Here is a 19,896-nt window from a genome sequence, read left to right as displayed (position 1 = left end):
TTTTTTTTTTTTTTTTTTTTTAAAGATTTATTTATTTCATATGTTCAGACACACCAGAAGAGGGCATCATATCCCATTACAGATGGTTGTGAGCCACCATGTGGTTGCTGGGAATTGAACTCAGGACCTCTGGAAGAGCAGTCAGTGCTCTTAACGGCTGAGCCATCTCTCCAGCCCCTGCCTCAGTTTCTTGAACAAGTGCTAGGACTATAGACCTACACCATGCCCAGCTTAAGTTCTGGCTTAAATATAGGCCCCCAGTTCGAAAGTCCCCCGCCAATATGCCTCTCTGGTCACCCCCAGTTACAGCCTATGGTCACAGCCTATGCCACAATGGACAAGCTGAGCTATATGTTCATCTGTGCAGGCAGAAGTGGATCTGACTCTCTTTCTCTCATCCTAGGGCAGCATCAGTGACACCCCAAAGTGGACCCAAATCCCAAAGGGAGAAACCACCGGGCTTTAAACTCAAATACCACAAGGCTCCTTACCTCGCACCAGGATGACCTGCTCAGCACGGCCTGTCCCCACAGCATTGGTGGCTGTGCAGATGAAGGTAGTGTTGACCATTCGATCCACAGAGTGGACAAGCAGCTGAGAGCCCTGGGCCACTGCGGAGGCTGGGAAGACCCCCGAGGTCCTAAGGGTATGGGGTGAGGTGAGCAGCACAGCAGGCGTCCAGGGAGAGCAGGCTGCCCCAGAGACTCCAACAGTCAGCCCTCCTTCTAGAGGTCAGGCTTTCTCCTCCCTCAGACCCAGGGATCCAGACCCCAGTCCTCCTCCTCAGACCCAGGGGTGCACACCCCAGCCCTCCTCCCTTCCTCACTCACGTGCTCCAGTCATAGCCTGTAGGCTCTGGGTTGCTTCGTACTTCACAGGTCAGTGTGGCCTCACTGCGGCCTAGGTACCAGTTGTCATCATAGCCGGAGATGGATACTTCGGGAGGGTCTAGGAGAAAAGGACAACTCAGTGACAGTGGAACCCAGAACTGGGGACAAGTTAGCAGCGCTGGCAGCGAGAGATCCACCAGTCATAACAAACTTGGGTTAGCAGGCTACACTGTGTATGCTCTAACCAGTGTAGACCCAACCTGGGAAGCCACTTGAATATCAGCTCAGGCAGGACCAAGAAAGCAATTAGAGGTACCCTGTGTGGTCTGTGTGTGTGTGTGTGTGTGTGTGTGTGTGTGTGTGTGTGTGTGTGTCTGTGTGTGTCTGCACACACACCCACCAACCCACATGCGCCCAATACGACATGCATAGAGTGTATCCAGACTGTTTGGGATAGCCAGCATAGAGAATAGACAGAAGCCAGGGTAGCCAGGCTCACATGGGCAGTCTCGGGATGAACCTGGCTGGAAAGAGCCACTGCAGATGAGGTGGGGGGACTCTATCACACGACCGAGGGCACAACCATCCCACTGCGATCCTGAGTCTGCTGCCACAGGGAGTGACAGCACAGTACTGCAAATATCAGGTCTGAGGGGCGTGGCTCACGCTTGCAACCCTTGAACTGAGGTAGAAGCGGGAAGTGCGTTCAAGGTCATCTTTAGCTACAGAGAGCTCAAGGATAGCTCAGGTACATGAGACTCTCTCTCAAAACGCAAAGGCTGGAGAGGTGGCTCAGTGGTTAAGAGCAGACACCGCTCATATTGAGAATTCAGCTCCCAGCACTGGTATCAGGTGACTCAAACTGCCTGAGTCTCCAGCTCTAGATGCATCCAATGCCTTTGCTCTACACTTGTGGGCAAAGAAAGTTCAAGGCCAGCCAGGGCTACAGAGTGAGACTCAAAACAAAATCAAACAAAAAGGAAGCTGGGTGTGGGGACTGCAGCCTCTGTGTGTAGAGTGCTGGGAAGTGTCCCTAGGCAAAACTGAGGGCTGTCACTGTAGGCAGTTTCTGCAGAAGCCTAGGACACTTTGGGAAGGCTTGGGGAACCCCAAGACCTCTAGATGCCAAAGGCAACAAGGGAGAGCAGAGGTCAGAGGACGGCAATGTCAACAGTGCTGGGAGGGGTCGGCTGGGCTAGAGTGCTTGCCTCGCATGCACAAGGCACTGAATTCCACTATCAGCTTCTCACAGAAGTTGGTGGTCCACACGTGTAATCCCTGCACTCTTTTTTAAAAATAATTATGGATTATTAATTATATGAGTACACTGCAGCTGTCTTCAGACACACCAGAAAAGGGCATCAGATCCCATTACAGACGGCTGTGAGCTACCATGTGGTTTCTGGGAATTGAACTCAGGACCTCTGCAAGAGCAGTCAGTGCTCTTAACCACTGCTAAAGTATCTCTCCAGCCCTATATCCCTGTACTCTTGAAGTGACGTCTGGTGGATCAGAAATTTCAGAGCAGTGGTTATCCTCAGCTTCGTGAGGGCAGCCTGGACTACACGAGACCTTGTCCCAAAACAAAAGAATTGGTAACCCTTGGGAGGCTGCTCCTGTGTGGAGACTATGGGTCACAGGCACGGGTTATGCATGGGGTCTGTGTATGAGCCCCGATCTTCCTCAGCTGTCTGGGATGTTTGAGGCTAGACCAGGCTACATGAAACCCTGTTTCAAAAGTCAATCAATGGGGGTTGGGGATTTAGCTCAGTGGTAAAGCGCTTGCCTAGGAAGCGCAAGGTCCTGGGTTCGGTCCCCAGCTCCGAAAAAAAGAACAAAAAAAAAAAAAAAAAGTCAATCAATGAATAAACAGTGTGGCAACAGAGTGGATGAGCAGTGTGGATGGTGACCTAGGATAGTTGAACTTTCAGGGAACCAGGAATTCCCTGGAAGCCAGAGAAGATAATGCAGGGACAGCTCTTTGCAGGCAAACCCAGCCTTTCCTCTTTTTTTTCAAGACAGAGTTTCTCTGTGCAACACTGGCTGTCCTGGACTTGCTTTGTTGAGCAGGCTGGCCTCAAATTTACAGAGATCTCCCACCTCTGACTCCCGAGTGACCCGCCACCACCGCCAGCATATTTTTCTATTTTCTCGAAACTGAGAAGTGAACCTTTGAGCTCTCAACCCTCTCTCAGTTTATCTTTGATTCCGGAAGGCAGGAACCCACAGAAGCAAGTGTTCCTCTCAGTACCTGGGAGACTCAGACTAGGGTGGATCTCTAGTATAGACCACAGGCAAGATTTGGCCGGTGGAGACTGAGGCAGACAGAACTCGGAGCCAGCATGGACAACATGCGAGGGAAAGCCACCTCACGGCACACTCACAGCGCACGGAGAGGATCACCGGCAGCAGCTCGGGCTCTTCCAAGCTCTCATGTTCCACTCTGCACGTGACCTTGACGCCATCTGCTCGGCCCACGGGCACCATGGAGTATCGACTGATGACAGTGACCGTGCCAGCCTGTAGCCCGGGCTCCTGAATATCTCTGGCCTCTCCACCCAGGGATGAGATCCAGGTGATTCGGGCAGGGGGGCGGCCCCCCGTGGAGATACAGCGGGCAACAGCTACCGACTGGGGGCCAATTGTGACCTCTTGGGCTTCAGCGTGGTTCTCCGGCTGGGCTAGGGAGAGGACCAAAGAAGGCTTGTGACTCTACAGGCGGGAGTGGGGATGGGGGAAGACACGGACCAGACGGAACCAGACAGGACGGACTTATAGACAGACAACAGGGAACCACACAGTCAGGCTCTGCTTCCTGGGTTCAGAGCCCAGCTTCTTAGTCTAGCATATGCCTAGCTTTGAGCAGCCATTAAAACCATTTTCTCTGATGTCACATGGCCCTGATGCATGGATCAAAGAAATTGAGTTTCCAGTGCTTAGGATCTGTCTGGCATACATTATCCTAGTCTGAGTAATTACTATATACATATATGTATATTATATAATAAATAATTTATGTACTATATTTTATATATGATATATTGCATTCTATTATATATTATTTTATGCTACTTGTATGAAATGTATTTTCTATAGTATAAATTATATACATATGTATATATAACTTTTTGAGACGGGGCTCACAATATGGTCTTGGGTGACCTTGAACTCAGAGAGAGTCATCGACCTCTGCCCTTGTGCTGAGATTAAAGGTGCACAACACCAAGCCAGGCCTGCATAGGACATTTTACAACATCCATTGTGCCCTATCAGAAAGATGTCCAGGCCAACGCTGGGAGCACAAACCTGTGATCTGACCACTGGGAGAGGCTGAGGCAGGAGGATGTTAAGTTTGAGGTTGGCTTGGTCTGTATACTCAGACTTTGTCTCACTAATCAAAAGAATAAAAGGGGCAAGGTGGGTCCCGCACTGAGGAGGATCAGAAGTTCAAGGTCAGCTTCAGCCACACAAATTCCAGGTCAGCTTGAAATACATGAGATTTTTGTCTTTAAAAACAAAACAAAACAAAACAAAAAAACCCAAAAAATGAAACAAAACAACCCACCCCCCCAAAAAACCAAAATAAAGCCGAAACAGAACAACAACAAAGTTACTAAAATTAGTATGTAAAATCAAAAGCAGAGACAATGTGTCACAGCCTGGAAGAAAATGAAACTTCTATAGCCTATGGTTTGAAAGTCTAACCGGAGCCTCGTGGTGGCGGTGGTGCACGCCTTTAATCCCAGCTCCAGAGGCAGAGGCAGGCAGATCTCTGAGCTCAAGGCTAGCCTGTTCTACAGAGCGAGTTCCAGGATAGCCTGGGCTACACAAAAGCCCTAAGAAACCCTGTCTGGAAAAACAAAACAAAACAAAACAAAAAACCCAACCAAGCAAAAAAACAAAAACAAAAACAAAAAAAACCCAACAGTCCTAAGGGTCTGTGAGTGGGCTCAGCGGAGGAGCTCCTGTCTACCGATGCTGTGGCGCTAGGTTCCATGACCCCGGCACTAGAAAGGAAAGAACAAAGTGTCCTATTTGTTTTCCTGTGATAGCCATTGTACTGTGCTTCCAAAAGGGAATAAAAACAACAGGGACTTCCCAGCTGGCCATTTTTACCCTTTCACCTTATCCTCCGGAAAACATGGAAAACCCTCCAACAGAGACGGCAAGGCCCACTCCCTAGAGTCTCTTACCCAGTACTGTCTCTGGAGCCAGGACTCCTGTGTCTCCAGTGTCCTGCTGGACCCGCCCACCAGGGCAGCTGTCAGTTTGCTGTCCCCTTCTGCTGTCCGCACTGTTTCCTCCTGCCCACCCTCCCTCAGGCCGTTCTGTCCATCAGCACCCATAGGGATGTTACAGATCCTTCCCTTGGGAAGCTCCTCGGCTGTGGAGCCTGGCTAAGGTGCACAGTCCTAAGTTGGGGGTTCCATACACTTCAGATCCCATCCCCAGCTCAAGGCTAACTTCCTCAAGGGGACTTTTCTGGCCTCTGTGGCTCCAACATCACCAGGCTCTCCAGACGTTGCTGTATCCACTGTACCTATGGCCTAATCCATGTTCTAAAAGTAGGCCTGCCCCTCTTCCCTACCTTTCTCTTTCAAGACTATTGATACAACGGAGTAAATGATAGGCCAGGCTTTGCCACCAAGCCACGCCCACCATTTCTCATTTCCCTCCTGTTTCCCTCCCTTTCACAGCACAGCGCACATACACACACACGCACATACACACACACGCACATACACACACACCCTAGGACCCTGTGTCCCTGTGCCGCGGAAACACTTGCTATTGTGCAGCAACCCCAGCTTTCCATCTATCTATCTATCTATCTATCTATCTATCTATCTATCTATCTATCTATCTATATCAAAGCAGGATTTGGCTATGTAGCCCAGGCTAGCCTCAAACTAATGATCCTGCTTCAGCCCCTCATGCTTGAAAAAGGGAGGCACATGCTTGAAAAAGGGAGGCACATGCTTGTATGCCTGGCTTGAAATATTTCTTTCTTTTTCTTTTCTTCCTTCCTTCCTTGTGCTGGGGTTAAAGGCGTGTGCCACCATACCCAGCTTGAAGTATGTCTTGACTATATTCTTGTTCAAGTTAGTGCATTAGAGAGTTTACGAGGCTTGGGAGAAGGGCTTGGTAGTGTGTGTGTTTTGTTCTTTTTTTTTTTTTTTTTTCGGAGCTGGGGACCGAACCCAGGGCCTTGCGCTTCCTAGGTAAGCGCTCTACCACTGAGCTAAATCCCAGCCCTAGTGTGTGTGTTTTGATTTTGACACAGGATCTCGTATAGTCCAGGCTGGCCTCAACTCAGTTTATATACCTGAAGATGACCTTCAACCTCTAATTATCCGGATTCTACCTTTCAAGTGTTGGGATTGCAGGCATGTGCCATCATCCCTAGTTTCATGTGGTGCAGGGGATCAAACCCAGGGCTTTGTGCATCATAGGAACGCATTCTAACAACTAAGCTACATTCCCAGCCATGCTTCTATTTTGCATAGGAGATTGGATATAGGCACGTGTTCAGTTGCTGAGCCACGCCCCCAGCCCCTCACTGGGGGATTCTAGGCAGGGGCTCTACCACTGAGCCACACCCCCAGTCCCTCACTGGGGGATTCTAGGCAGGGGCTCTACCACTGAGCCACGCCCCCAGTCCCTCACTGGGGGATTCTAGGCAGGGGCTCTACCACTGAGCCACGCCCCCAGTCCCTCACTGGGGGATTCTAGGCAGGGCTCTACCACTGAGCCATGCCCCCAGTCCCTCGCTGGGGGATTCTAGGCAAACACTTGGAAGGACTTCATCCCTAACCAATCCTTTTTAAAATTTGACTTTGAAGTCAGGCAGTAGTGGTGCATGCCTTTGATCCCAAGACGGGGAGACAAAGGCAAGTGGATCTCTGTGAGTCTGAGGCCAGTCTGGTCTACAGAGTGAGTTCCAGGACAGCCAGGGCGACACAAAGAAAACCCTGTCTTGGAGAACCAAAAAGAAACAAAATATTAAGAGATGGAGAAATTTGACTTTGACAGAATCCAAGTTGCCCAGGCTGGCTTTCAACTCACTCTGAAGCTTGCCTCAGTCTCCTGAGTTGCTGGTATGGCAGACCTATTCCCCAGGGACTGGCAAGAGCTATGGACGCAGCCCTCTTAGCATCCTTCAGAAAGTCTCTGTTCTGGAACATACAGCAAGGCTCCAGGGAATTCCAACTCTCTGAAGCCAGAAATGGAAGCACTCTGGGAGCTGTGGTGTCTGCAGGGCTGGAGCACTGTGTCCTGCAGGGGATTTTTCCAGCATTAGTGAGAAATCTCTGCCCTCGGGCCGCTCCTGTTGAAGCCAGCTGGGAATCCTTTATTGCGGTCTGTGCACGGGCGTTGTGCGTGCACGGGGCTGTGCACACGTGTGCAGTATCCTCAGGAGAGAAGACAGCGATGGACCGGTGAGAACTGGAGGTAATGGATGATTGTGAGCTGCCACGTGCCTGCCGGGTCTCTTCACATAGTCATCTCTCAGCCCCACGGGTGGGCGAGTTCTTCCTGGTTCTCATTTTCCTTCAATCCAGGGACAGTGGCCTCTCCAATCTTCCAGTTACTTTTTTTTTTAGATTTGAACAAGTTGCCCTGGCCTCTCTGTGACATCGGGAGGATTCCTCACCAAGCCACAGCCCCTGCTTACTCAGAACCCCGTGGCTCTTCTTCAGGACAAAACCAGGGGCTACCCACAGTCCCAGCTCAGAGGCAGCTGGGTCGTTTTGCGTTTGAGGCCAGTGTCTGGGCTACATATTGAGCCCTGATGTAATTAAAAAGAAAAAGAATAAAAAGAAAACCTTGGGGTTGGGGATTTAGCTCAGTGGTAGAGCGCTTGCCTAGCACGCGCAAGGCCCTGGGTTCGGTCCCCAGCTCCGAAAAAAAGAAAAGAAAAAAAAGAAAAGAAAAGAAAGAAAACTTTGTCTGCCATATCCTTGGTGGACAGAGTAAGCAACAAGCACTCAGAGGGTACTTAGTAAGCATTTGTCAAAGCTGGCTGCACTGGCACACTCCTGAAAACCTCGCTCTCAAGGGAGGCAGCGTTCAAGGTCAGCCTTCCATACACAGTGAGTTCAAGGCCAGCCTGGGCTCCATGAGAGCCTTTTTCAAAGGAAGGAAGGAAGGAAGAAAGGAAGGAAGGGAGGGCACTGAGAAAACTGGGGCTGAGGCAGAGGCTCAGTTGGCAGAATGCTTGCGCTACTCCACACCCAAGTGCTCTTTTGTCCCCAGGACCCAAGAAACTGGGTGTGTTGGCTCATGTCCTTAATCCCAGCACTCGGAGGTAGAGGCAGAGGCTGGAAATGACAAAGTGGCTTGGCAGATGAAGACATTTGCTGCCTCGCCTGACACTTGACAGCCTGAGTTCCGGTGGTATAAGGAGAGAACTGATTCCCAAGAGTCAACTTCTGACCTCTAAGCACTGCAGGGGACCGACAAAGACAAGCACACATGCGAGCACACCCCCACCCCCATCTCAATAAAACACACAAACTTCTACAAAAACAAAAGCCATCTGCCAACACATTAAGGACTGTCAACCTGAAAGCCGGGACATGGAGAAATAGCCAGGGCCCCTCCACTCACCTATGACTCTGAGCCAGGTCACTCCCCTGCGGGTACCGTTGGGAAACGTGGCAAACTCGCAAGTGTAATTGCCCTCGTCCTCTACCCTCAGACCCCGGAAGGCCAGCGTGGCGTCCCGCAGGTCCGCGTTTGCTTCTTGTTTCGCTCGGACGAAGGACAGACGGTCCTTGTTGAACTGAGAGTTGGGGAAATCCACGCCGAAGGATGGGTGGAAGGCAGCCACAACTGTGCCATCCAGGCGCTGCCAGGTTACCTGAGAGACGCGCTCCGTCGTGGGTGGGAGCAGGTGGCACGGTAACTCCACGGTGCCTCCCAGGCGGCCACGAACCTCGGGGAGCACTCGTACCCGCACATCTTGGGCTCCTGGGGAGAGAGGGAAGAGGTCAGTCTTGTTGGGGAGGGAACAAGCCAGAGATCTCCAGGAAAGAGAGTGCCAAGACAGAGATGAGATAGATTCCCACTCATTTAATTGACTTAAATTATACAGGGTCTCACTATGTAGCCTGGGGCTGGCCTGGAACTCACTATGTGGTCAACACTGCCTTGAATTCAGAGATAATCCCACTGCTGAGATTAAAACCGTGTGCCACACCTGACCCACCTTGCCTTTTTAGTTTTATTTTTTAGATTTATTTAGTTTTCGTTTATGAGCTGGGTGCTCTGCCTGTAAGTCTGTGCACCATGTGCATGCAGTGCCAGTGGAGGCCAGAAGGGGGTGTCAGAGTGGCAGACACAGGAGTTACAGGCGGTTCTAAACCTATGCGGAAGCTGGATTCTCTGGAACAATAGGCAATGCACTCTTTTTGAGGGGAGTGAGGGGACAGGGTTTCTTTTGTATAACAGAGCCTTGGCTATCCTGGACTCACTTTGTAGACCAGGCTGGCCCCAAACGCACAGAGATCCGCTTCCCTCTGCCTCCCTAGAGCTGGGATTAAAGGCATGTGCCACCATACTGGGAGGCAGAGTGCTCTAACTGCTGAGCCATCTCTTAGCTCTCCACATTATTTGAGAAAGGTCGCTGTTGGCCAGGAGCTGTTTCTGCTGGGCTGGCCAACAAATCCCAGAGATCCCTCTATTTCAGCCTCCTCGGTGTTGGGGATTGAACTCTGGTCCTCATACTAAAATAGGAAGTGTTTGGCCATCCATCAGTGTCCCCAGCTCCATCCTCTGTCTACTTTTACACTGATGGCGATTTGGCTCAGGGCATTACACGTGCTAGGTGAGTTACATCCGTTTCCCCCTGAGGGTTTCATACATGTACACAGTACAGTCCGGTCACTGTCACCCTCCCCACCATCCATTACCTTCTCACCCCCATATGGCTCCCAGTGAACCCCTTTCTTCCCAAGAAGTCTGTCTCTGACTCTGATGTCTTGTTTTCCGGTGCTTTCCATGGGCACAGTCGTGGGGCTATCTACTGGAACATGGGCAATAAGCACACACCCGAGGCTACCCCACTCGAGAAAACGACTCCCCCTCCGTCAGCCACCTTCTTGACAACCAACTGCCACTGTCTCCTCTTGGGGGAGGGGTCTTACAAGCCCCTTCTCCTATTTTCCCACTTTATTTTTGTTCTTTTGGAGACAGGCTCTCTCTACATAGCCCTAGTTGTTTTAGAACTCACTATGTAGCCTTAGGCTGTCCTTGAACTCAGAGATCCTCTTGCCTCTGCCTCCAGAAATGCTGAGATAGAAAGTGTGAACCACTGTGCCTGGCTGTATTTTTACTTTAAAAAATATTTTTTTTAATTATTTGATAAATATGGATGTTTTGTCTGCGTGTGTCTGTGCACCACGTGTGTGCCTGGTGCCTAAGGAGGCCAGAAGAGGGCATTGGGTTCTCTGGAGCTGGGGTTACAGACAGTTGTGTGTTGTCATGTGGACACTGAGAATTGAACTCAGGTCCTCTGGAAGAGCAGCCAGTGCTCTTAACTGCCAAGCCAACTCCCCAGCCCCCAGTTCCTCATTTTAAAAAATATTAATTTTTTATTTGTGTGTGTGTGTGTGTGTGTGTGTGTGTCTATGTATGGCGTGTACAGTACCTGTGCAGGCCAGCAGGGGGCGCCAAAGCCCTTGGAATCAGAGCTACAGGCAGCTGTGCCAGAATCTGAGCAAGTCCTCTATCTCTATCTCAGCCCAGCTCCCCACTGTGAACAAACACAGAATGGAGGAAGCCTGTGTCTCAGCTTTGGAGGAAGTACTCCTCCATGACCCAGGGCAGAATAATGTGTGGGTTTAAATCCAGGGCTTAACATCTTTGTACCTCAGTTTCCCAGCTGCATAAAGAGGGCATAATGACAGTGTCGCACACCCCGGGGTGTTATGAAGACCAAGGAATGCTGGGTGCACAGGAAACTGGAACTCGGTAAACAAAGAGGCCGGATAATTACAAGTGGCCATTGACTGTGAGCCCCGAGGTGAGGTACTTGTCTGTATGAGCAACTGCTTACAACCATGGGGTGTGTGTGTGTGTGTGTGTGTGTGTGTGTGTGTGTGAGAGAGAGAGAGAGAGAGAGAGAGAGAGAGCGCGAGCACCTTGGGCAGAGCTGCTGTCTCAGTATACAGTGGTGAGTGTGTACCGTCCTGGTCTCCTCACACAGGAGAAACCAGGGAAGCTGGGTGTGGTAGCACAGGCTTTTAACCCACCATACGAGAGGCGGAGGCGCGTGGATCTCTTGTGTGTTTGAAGAAAGCCTGGGCTACACAGTGTGTTCCAGGCCAGCCAGGGAGACATAGATAAACCCTGCCTCAAACCAAAATAAAAATTAAAAAAGCCAGGGGCTGGATAGATGACTCAGTATCCATTGTTCTTGCAGAGGACCTGGGTTGGATTCTCTGAGATGATGGCTCACAAGCATCCCAAATGGAGCTCCTTGGACACTGCATACATATGGTATGCGGACATGTTATGTAGGCAAAACACCGATTCATGGGCTGGAGAGATGGCTCAGCGGTTAAGAGCACTGACTGCTCTTCCAGAGGTCCTGAGTTCAATTCCCAGCAACCACATGGTGGCTCATAACCATCTGTAATGAGATCTGGTGCCCTCTTCTGGCCTGCAGGCATACATGCAGGCAGAAAGCTATATGATGTATACATAATGAATAAATAAATGTTAAAAACAAACAAACAAAAAACGCCAATTCACTTGAAACAATCCTTAAAAAAGGAGAACCTGGGTGATCCTGGTGAGGGAATCTGACAGAACACAATCCTGGGGTCAGACAGTGCCAGGGAGGTGGACAAGTAGCCACCAGTTAAGAGAGTCACACCATCTCCAAATATGCCTCACCACTCAAACCTAGCAGATCACAAGACGGAAAGGGCTTCATCTTCTGCCACAGAGCAGATCTATATGGATTGGGAGAGGACAGCTCAGCAGTAGAGCCCCTGCCCAGAATCCCCCAGTGAGGGGCTGGGGGCGTGGCTCAGCGACAGAGCCCTTGTATATCATAGAAAGCTTTGGGTCCCAACCCTACCACAAAGGAGCAGCAGGAACAGAGTACTTGTTCAAAGAATTGCAACACAGATAGATAGGAGCTTCCTGCTGCTTGCTGCTTCTGGGCCGGGTGACCTTTTCAAGCCCCAGTTCTTCCACGTGTAAAATGGAGACATTTAAGCCACCCTGCAGGGCTCCCTAGAACAATTCCAGTAAAAGATCTGACACTCTTAGCGGCCCGGGTCACAGGGTCAGGGCCTGTCCCCACAGGCCACATCTGGCAAGGCTTGTATTTGCTTCAGTCTGGGTTTTAGTTTGTTTATTTAGACAGGGTCTCAATGTTTAGCTTCAGTTGGCCTTGAATTCACTCACATCAATCCTCCTGTTTCACCATCCGGAAGAGCTGGGATCACACATCTTTGCAAATGTGAATTAGAGCAGGTCTTGGGGCTAGGCAGAAGGACATGAAGGCCAGAAAAATGGATTTTAAAAAGGAGAGGTTGGTGAGATGGCTCAACGGGTAAAGGTGATTGCAGCCAAGACTGATAACCCGACTTCAATCCCTGAGAGTAAATCCACAGTGGATAGAGAGAACGGACTCCTGAAAGTTGTCCTTTGACTTCCACACATCATGCATATTCTCTCTCTCTCTCTCTCTCTCTCTCTCTCTCTCTCTCTCTCTCTCTCTCTCTCTCTCTCTCCAATAACAAGAGGTGTGAATGAACCAGGCTGAGTGGCCTTCAGCCATAATTCCATCAAGAAGGAGGCAGAAGCATAAGGATCATGAATTTGGGGCCAGAGAGTCCCAGGTTAACCTGCACCATCGAGGGATAGCATCTCAAACTGAGAATGAACACACACACGAGAAGAACGTCACGGCCCCAAGACCTCCAAATTACATTTCTTTGCTGAATAATGGAGCGGATGTTCCGAGTGAGGTGTGCAGTGGTCTTGTTTTAATTGTTACATTTACTTATGTGTGGGGCAGGGGTGGGGCGCCAATGCACCGGTGTGGGGCTAGCTCCCTCGTACTACTGTGTGGGTCTTGGAGACAGAGCTCGGGCTGTCAAGCTTGGCTGCAAACACCTCCACCCGCTGGGCCATCTCCCTGGCGCCTGTTTTATTTGTTTTTCTAATATGGGGTCTGACTACATAGTTTTGGTTAGTCTGGAACTCAAGATACTCGGGTGCCATAGTTGAACCAGTACCCCACACTACCACCGAGAGTAGTCGTTTTTCTATTTGTTTGTTTTGGTTTTTCAAGATAAGAGTTTTTCTGTGTAGCCCTGGCTGTCCTAGAACTCGCTATGCAGACCAAGCTGTCTTCGAACTCAGAGAGCCGCTGCCTCTGCCTCCGGAGTGCTAGTCCACTTTAAGGTCCTTCTGAACCCTTAGTAGCAGGTCAGTGCGGAAGCCTGATGCTTCCTCTCCACCCCCCGGAGTAAAACCCGTCACGATGCCCATCCATCCTTTTCTTTTAGGCTCTATCTTTAAAATTTCTCTTCAGTCAGACGATGTATGATCCCTCATGGTCCTGACCCGAGCTTAACTCACCAGCCTTCCTTGCCTGGGTCACCTCCTGGGTATCTATTCTTGGGCTTTGTCTCCACACCCAGCCAGCTTTGTCTCCACACCCAGCCAGCGAGAAACTTTCGGGCCGGTAGCCCTCTTCTCAGGCTGGGCCTTCAGGAGCTTCCTTCTCACTCAGAACCCTGCATGTTCATGCCCATGCCCTCTCAGTCTCCTCTCTCAACCTCTCCTCTCTGCTCTTCTGGCCCAGAGGCCCTGCCACCTCCAGGGCCTTTGCTCGGGTTATAGCAGGTCAGCATGGCTTCCCTGTTCTCTAGCTTAGTGATGGCAGGATCTGGTCACCTTAATGGTAACAGGATTCTTAACCCGCTCCTTCCATCATAGACCCAACCAGCCATCTCCCCAGCAGAGCCACAGGAAGAGAGTTCTCTTTCACTCATCGCTGTGTTCCAGAGCCTAGAACAGTGTCTGGTATTCTGAAGGTGCTCTATAAATGTACTGGATGAATGAATGAATGAATGAATGAATGAGTGATGGGCAACCAAAAAGTGCTGTTCTTCCAAGTATGGGGGTACACACCTTTAACCCCAGCCTGGGGAGGCTGACACAGGGAGAGCCTGGCCTATGCAAGCCTATGAATACCTGTCTTCCAAACAGCACAACAGCAGCTGAATTAGCTTTTCTAAGACGGCACAGGGGGTTGCAAGCAAGGGGAAGTTTGGAAAGGTTACTGAGAGTCAAGAAAAGCCCTCTAGTACCAGGCAGTGACAGGTCGTTAATCTCAGCACTTGGCAGGCGAAACTGAGTTCAAGGCCAGTCTGGTCTACGGAGTGAGTGCTAGGACAGCCAGGGCTAAACAGAGAAACCTTGTCTTGAAAAACAAAAATATAAGTCAATAAGTATATAAATAAATAAATAAATAGATAAGTAAGGCCTCTGGATCAGGTAAGGACTATATCGATGGCCAGATATGACAATGAAAAACACATATTTCTATTGGCCTTAGGAACCGAGGCACCACCTTTTGCTTAGTAGCAAAATTACGGTCATGAAGTAGCAAAGAAAATACACTTATGGTTGAGGCTTCATAAGACCACCGGAAACAGGTTGAGAACTGCTGATCTAGATGGTAGATTTTTCTCCCAAGCGGGAATGGGAGCAGGACATTGGGTTTGAGAAGGAAGACAGACAAGTGGGGACTTGTGGAGTTTGAAGTCTATGTGGTAAGGGGGATACAGGGATTCTGGGTGTCTGATGGGGAAGCAGGGGAGATGACGTCATGAAACTGGGAATATACAGGCCCTGGTGCTAGAAACACACTTCCCGCAGGCTGAGCAGCACGTAGCTGTGGTGACCTTGCAGGGACAGCCAACGCCCAGAGACAGTGGCCAGAGAATGGCCCATGGGAACATTTGCTTCTCTCTGCCTCTGACCGGTGACAGGTCTATAGAGAAGTCAGTTGGGTCCTCCAACACACTTCCTCTCTCCCCCAGGGAATGGATTAGCTGGCTTCCTGCACGCCAGAGTAGAGACTGCCTCTGACATAAGTAAAGCCTAGGTCCAGGAAAGACACAGGGGAGGGTTGGATGGGGGGGGGGATGATAGTCTGAGGGAGGAGGGCTAGGTTCTATACTCTTGGTCAGAAGGAGGAGGTAAGAGGAGGATCTGGAAGCCTAGTTTCTTAGATTTCCAGCCTGGCTGGCTTCTCCAGTCCCAGCTGGCCCCTGCACACCTATAAAACATGCTGTGTCCCAACCCCCACCATGTCAGGGTAGGGCAGGGCTGGAGCAAACCCTTCAAGGCCAGAGGGCTTTGAGGACCAGCATCAGCTGCTGCCTCAGCCACCTGGGTAATTAATTAATTACATTAATCATAGTTCCTGCCCCCACAGTGGACATCCGGAGCCTGTCTGAGGGGTGAGAACGCAAGCAGAGCTGCCAGGGTACAGGGCTTGGGCTGTGTCTGGATTTCTATGTGGGCCTCACCAGGCCCCTCTGGACCCTTGGAGGCACAGCCTTCCTCTGCTGCTGACACTCAGCTCCCCGAGGACCCTCCCTGTGAAGTACAAACTCATAAGGGTGAAGCTCTCAAAGGCTCGTCCAGGACTCCCACATCCTGCCAAGAGAGTGGACACCTCAGTATGCATCCCAGTTCCAGGAGACCCTGGCCTCTGCTTGTATACAGATCCCACTCCTAGGGTCTGGTTCTTCTCTTCCTGACCCTGGGCCTCTCATTCCCTAGAGTACCTACCTATTTCTCTAAATATAATATATAATACACACACACACACACACACACACACACACACACACACACAAATAATATATATGGGGGGGAGAGAGAGAGAGAGAGAGAGAGAGAGAGAGAGAGAGAGAGAGAGAGAATACGTCTATGTATCTCTGGCTATCCGGAACTCTCTAATTAGATCAGGCTGGCTTCGAACTCAGAGCTCTGCCTCTGCCTTCTGAGTGCTGGGATTAAAGGCTTATCCACGCAACAACATATGTGTTGTGTGAGTCAGGGTCTTATGTAGTCCAGGCTGTCCTGAACTTAATTATGGAGCCAAATATGACTTTGAACTTCAGAAGCTCTGCTCTCTACCTTCCACTTGCAGGATTACGGTGCACACTACCACGGGCGATTTCAGGGTGCTAGGGATTGAACCCTAGGCTACATGTGTGCCAGGCAAGCACTCTGCTGACCGGTTTGCACCCCTCACTTTTTTCTGAGAGAAGGACTCAGCTAGCCCTGCCTGGCCTCACTATGTAGCCGTGCAATCTTGAATTCACGCTTGGATTCCCATCCTGTGCCGCCATGCCTGCCTTTGGAGGTCCTGAGTTTGGAACCCAGGGTTTCGTGCATGCTAGGTGATCATTTTATCCACGAGCTATGGCCCAGCCCATATCTCTCTCTCTCTCTCTCTCTCTCTCTCTCTCTCTCTCTCTCTCTCTCTTTTTTTTTTTTTCTTTCCGTTCTACAGCCGAGGTGGCCCTGGGGGTGGATAGCCTGCTGCCTCAGCCTCCCCCACGCTGGTACTGAGATTACAGGCCTGACTCTACCACTCTGTTTTTCCTGAGACAAGGTCCTCCTTTGTAGCTCAGCCTGGCCTTGAACTCCCTGCAATCCCCCTGCCTCAGCCTTCTTTGAGTGCTGGAGTTACAGGTGTTTGCTCCCTGCCACCGTCTTAGGTTTCTGTTTCTGTGACCCTGGGGTCTCCGTGCCTCTGTATCCGCACCCACACATCTCCAAAGCTGCTGACATACTTTCTCACTGCCGGGGCCATCTCTCCTGGTCCCTCTCCTCCTCCCCTTCCTGCTCTGTTTCTCAGCATTGCTGGGGCATTAAAAATGTAACAGCGTCCCAGGCGGGGGCAGGGGAGCTGGCCCTTGTGCAAGACTCCCTGTGCCTCCTGTGTCTTTAACTCCCAGTGGCCCCTACACACCGGCTGGCCTTGAGACGGCCTGTGCTCTGACCTCTCTGTATCACAGGATCTCCACAGCCCTTCAGCTGGGGTCTTTTGGTCTCCTCTCCTGTCACCAAACCTCTGTGCCCTTCCAGTGTCCCTGCCTACACCCCTCCCAGCACCCCAGCCCCTTTCCAGTATCTTGCCCTCCCTTGCAATCTTCCTTCATTCTTTGCGCATGACTCCATCCTTAGGTCCGATTCCCCGTCCCCTCCCTCTCTTGGCTCCTGTCCCTCTCTATCCTGTCCCTGGTCTCCCCCCCCACCCCCAACCTCCTATTTCTTCCCTGCTCAGTTCCCCTTCCCTAACAAGAAGAGACAGCAAGGCCTGCCATCCCCTCTTCTCCCCTCCCCCGCCACTGTGTGGGGCTGCCTGGATGACAGAGATGAGCATCGAGAGATAGGGAAGAGTGGGGAGGGAGGCTCAGGCTCTCGCGGGAGGTCCAGGTGGTGCAAGTCCCATTCCCAGAGGAGGCCAGCAAGAAGTCGGGGATGGGGGGGGGAGCCAGGGGGATAGGGATGTAGGGAAAGCAAGGGAGAGATGGAGAGAGCAAAGGAAGGACTAACAGAACAGAACAGAGAGGAGAGAGAGCCATGAGAAGTGAGAGATGGAAAGGGAAGTAATCGGAGAAAGAAAAAGGAGAGGGAGAGAGAAAGAATGAGGAAGTGGAGGGTGGGTGGGTTAGGAAAGGCCAAGGTTCCCTCCCCAGAATTCGCAGGGAAGGACTAGCCCCTGGGAATTCCCTCAGGGATTCAGCAGAGAAGGGACAGTCGCTAAAGGGTTAGGAAACAGGAAACACTTTGGGGAGTCTGCCCAGCACGGGCTGGGGTTGCTGGCTTTCAAAGGCCTCCAAGGGACAGCATGGAACCATGGGAGAGAGTGTGTCCATTTCGGTTTCCTCGTTTGCAGGCTGGGAAGAGGAACAAGGTTTGCTTTGGAGTTCTGTGGATTCTGTTGTGAGGTTCCCCACAAGTGGATTCTAAGAATTCACCCAGAGGGACAGGTACTGATTTCATCTATCTGGGAGGTCAAGGCCGATGACCTCAAAGGAGGCATCGAAAGAAAAATGAGGCCAAAAGTGATAGACATTCTCCCCAGGATCCCTCTGACCCCGGGTCTGAGCAAACTCTCCAGAAACTCCCCGCTCCCCGTCCCACAGTACTTAGTTAGGAGAAACAGCCAGGTCACCTGCTAGGGGCGGGGCGAGGTCTGCACACCTGTTTACACACACCCCACATCCCCAGCCTCGCTGAGCCCCACACTCCTCCCGGAGCCGCTCCCCTCCAGGGCTGGGGGGGGACGGGGGGTAGGGTGGAAAGGGGAGAGTGTCTACGAACAGGCTCCTCCCATTTACCTCTCAAAGTGCTTCGAGGACAAAGGCGTGACCAAACCAGAGATAAGGTCCCGAAACCGGGAGTCGCGAGTCTGGAGAGCTCCAGCCCCGCCCCGCCCCTCCCAAACTAGGTGAAAGCGATACCGGAAAACTTCCCTAGGGACGTTGCCACTCACAAGGAAAGGGGGAAGGGGAGGGGAACTGCAAACCTCCTGAGCTCCGACTCCACCTGGGACACAGCAGACTAAGTTCCCAATTTCAGGCTGAGTCTTTAGCTTTTGATTATATTTGGGGGGGGGGCAAAGGTCAGAGTCCCCTGATTACTAAATTCCATTGCCTACAGTTAAATCCGAACCTGCCAAGATAGTGCCTCTGTACCCCAGCTGTACCTGAACCCCAGCGAACAGAGAGCTCTTTGCCCACAGTTAAACCCAAGACCTACAAGTTTGAACACCCCTTTCCCAATTCTACCTTGACCCTGTTTAGGCTCGCCCTCTGAAATCCTGGAGGAAGAACCTCTTAATTTTCCCAGAACCAGGGGGTCAGTATCTGTAAACTCACTGAGGCCTGAGGCTTGAACTCCAGACTCACACCCTCCCCGCCTTAGGGTGCCCACAACTCTATTGGTCTGCCAAGGGCTCCTAAAGACTGAGCTCCCCCACCCCCCGCCGTGTGTCCTCTCGCGCCCAATTCTCCCCGGGCCTCAGATGCTGGGCAAGAAGGAGAAGGAAAAAAAAAGGGGGGGGGGTGTCGTCCCTCCTCACCATCACGACCCTCCAGCTAGTGTGAGTGGGGGGGAACATTCTCCACATTCCTGAGGCGGGGAGGGGGCAGCAGAGACGGAAATCCAGATTCCGGATAAGTGATCGGCACAGGATGGGGAGGATTTAACCCCTACCATGCCGAGGGAGGTGGAGGGGGACAGAAACCCAGGTTAGAATGGGCGGTTGTGATTAAGCGGGGTGCAGAGAGGGAGATTAGGAGACTGGGAGAGAGAGCCCGATGTGTTGAGGGGATCTCGATCAGTAGGGCCAGCCTGGAAAGGGGGACCAGGGAAGGGGCCTCCGAGAGCTGGGAGTGAGGTGGGGGACGATGGCCCGTTCCCTCCCTTCTGAGGACTGACGAAGGCATCCGCGCGTTTTCACCTGTTTCCTGAAGCAGGAGCAGTAGCAGCGGCAACAACGGCAGCGTCGGTGACAATCTGGACGGCGGGAGGACTGCGGCCCGGGCCATGGGGGGCCCGGGGAGGGACTGGGCCCGGGCAGGGGGTGCCTAGGGACCACTCTCGTGTACCGATCGGGTGGGAGAGCAGTCACAGGTCTGAAGTGTCCGGCTCCAGGCCGGCTCCCGCAGCTCACGGCTCCCCGGATCAGTTCTTTCGGCCCAGCTTTCCCTCGCCTGGCTCTCAGGATCCGCGCCCCCCGGCCCCTCGCTTAGCTCCGGCGGGCCGGACTCATGACGTCACAGGCCCCGCCCCTCTTCGCCAAGCCGATCCTAGCGCTCCGCCCCCTCCCAGAGCTGTGACCCCGCCCCTCCCGGGTCCCACACCTGTCTGGCCTCACGATTCTATCTCCGCCTTCTCCTATTTGACCACGCCCCTTTTGCCATGGAACCACGCCCACACGCACCCCGGGAAGACCCGCTGCGCCCCCTACTGGTCGTTCTAATAAGACGCGGTCACACCCCCTTCC

At 51.8% G+C, this 19,896-nt stretch overlaps 1 protein-coding gene across 2 annotated transcripts in view; it reads right to left on the bottom strand.

Moving 5' to 3' along the window:
• Nucleotides 1-19,681, bottom strand: part of Nectin2 (nectin cell adhesion molecule 2) — a 34,712-nt gene extending 15,031 nt beyond the window's left edge. Inside the window, exons 1-5 of one of the 2 annotated variants that reach the window (XM_032894259.1) lie at nt 19,351-19,681; nt 8,442-8,804; nt 3,215-3,511; nt 831-948; nt 492-640 (exon numbers count right to left, since the gene is read on the bottom strand). In XM_032894259.1, the coding sequence (XP_032750150.1) occupies nt 492-640; nt 831-948; nt 3,215-3,511; nt 8,442-8,804; nt 19,351-19,438 (1,015 nt within the window). In that variant the 5' untranslated portion in view covers nt 19,439-19,681. The remainder of the gene's footprint in view (nt 1-491; nt 641-830; nt 949-3,214; nt 3,512-8,441; nt 8,805-19,350) is intronic. The other variant, XM_032894260.1, reaches the window with a different exon arrangement.
• Between the last annotated feature and the right edge of the window lie 215 nt (nt 19,682-19,896).

This window comes from Rattus rattus, chromosome 2 (assembly GCF_011064425.1).
Source record: "Rattus rattus isolate New Zealand chromosome 2, Rrattus_CSIRO_v1, whole genome shotgun sequence".
Classification (NCBI taxonomy): domain Eukaryota; kingdom Metazoa; phylum Chordata; class Mammalia; order Rodentia; family Muridae; genus Rattus; species Rattus rattus.
The sequence above is the reverse complement of the archived record's forward strand: the minus strand, read 5'-3'. Positions and strand labels throughout refer to the sequence as shown.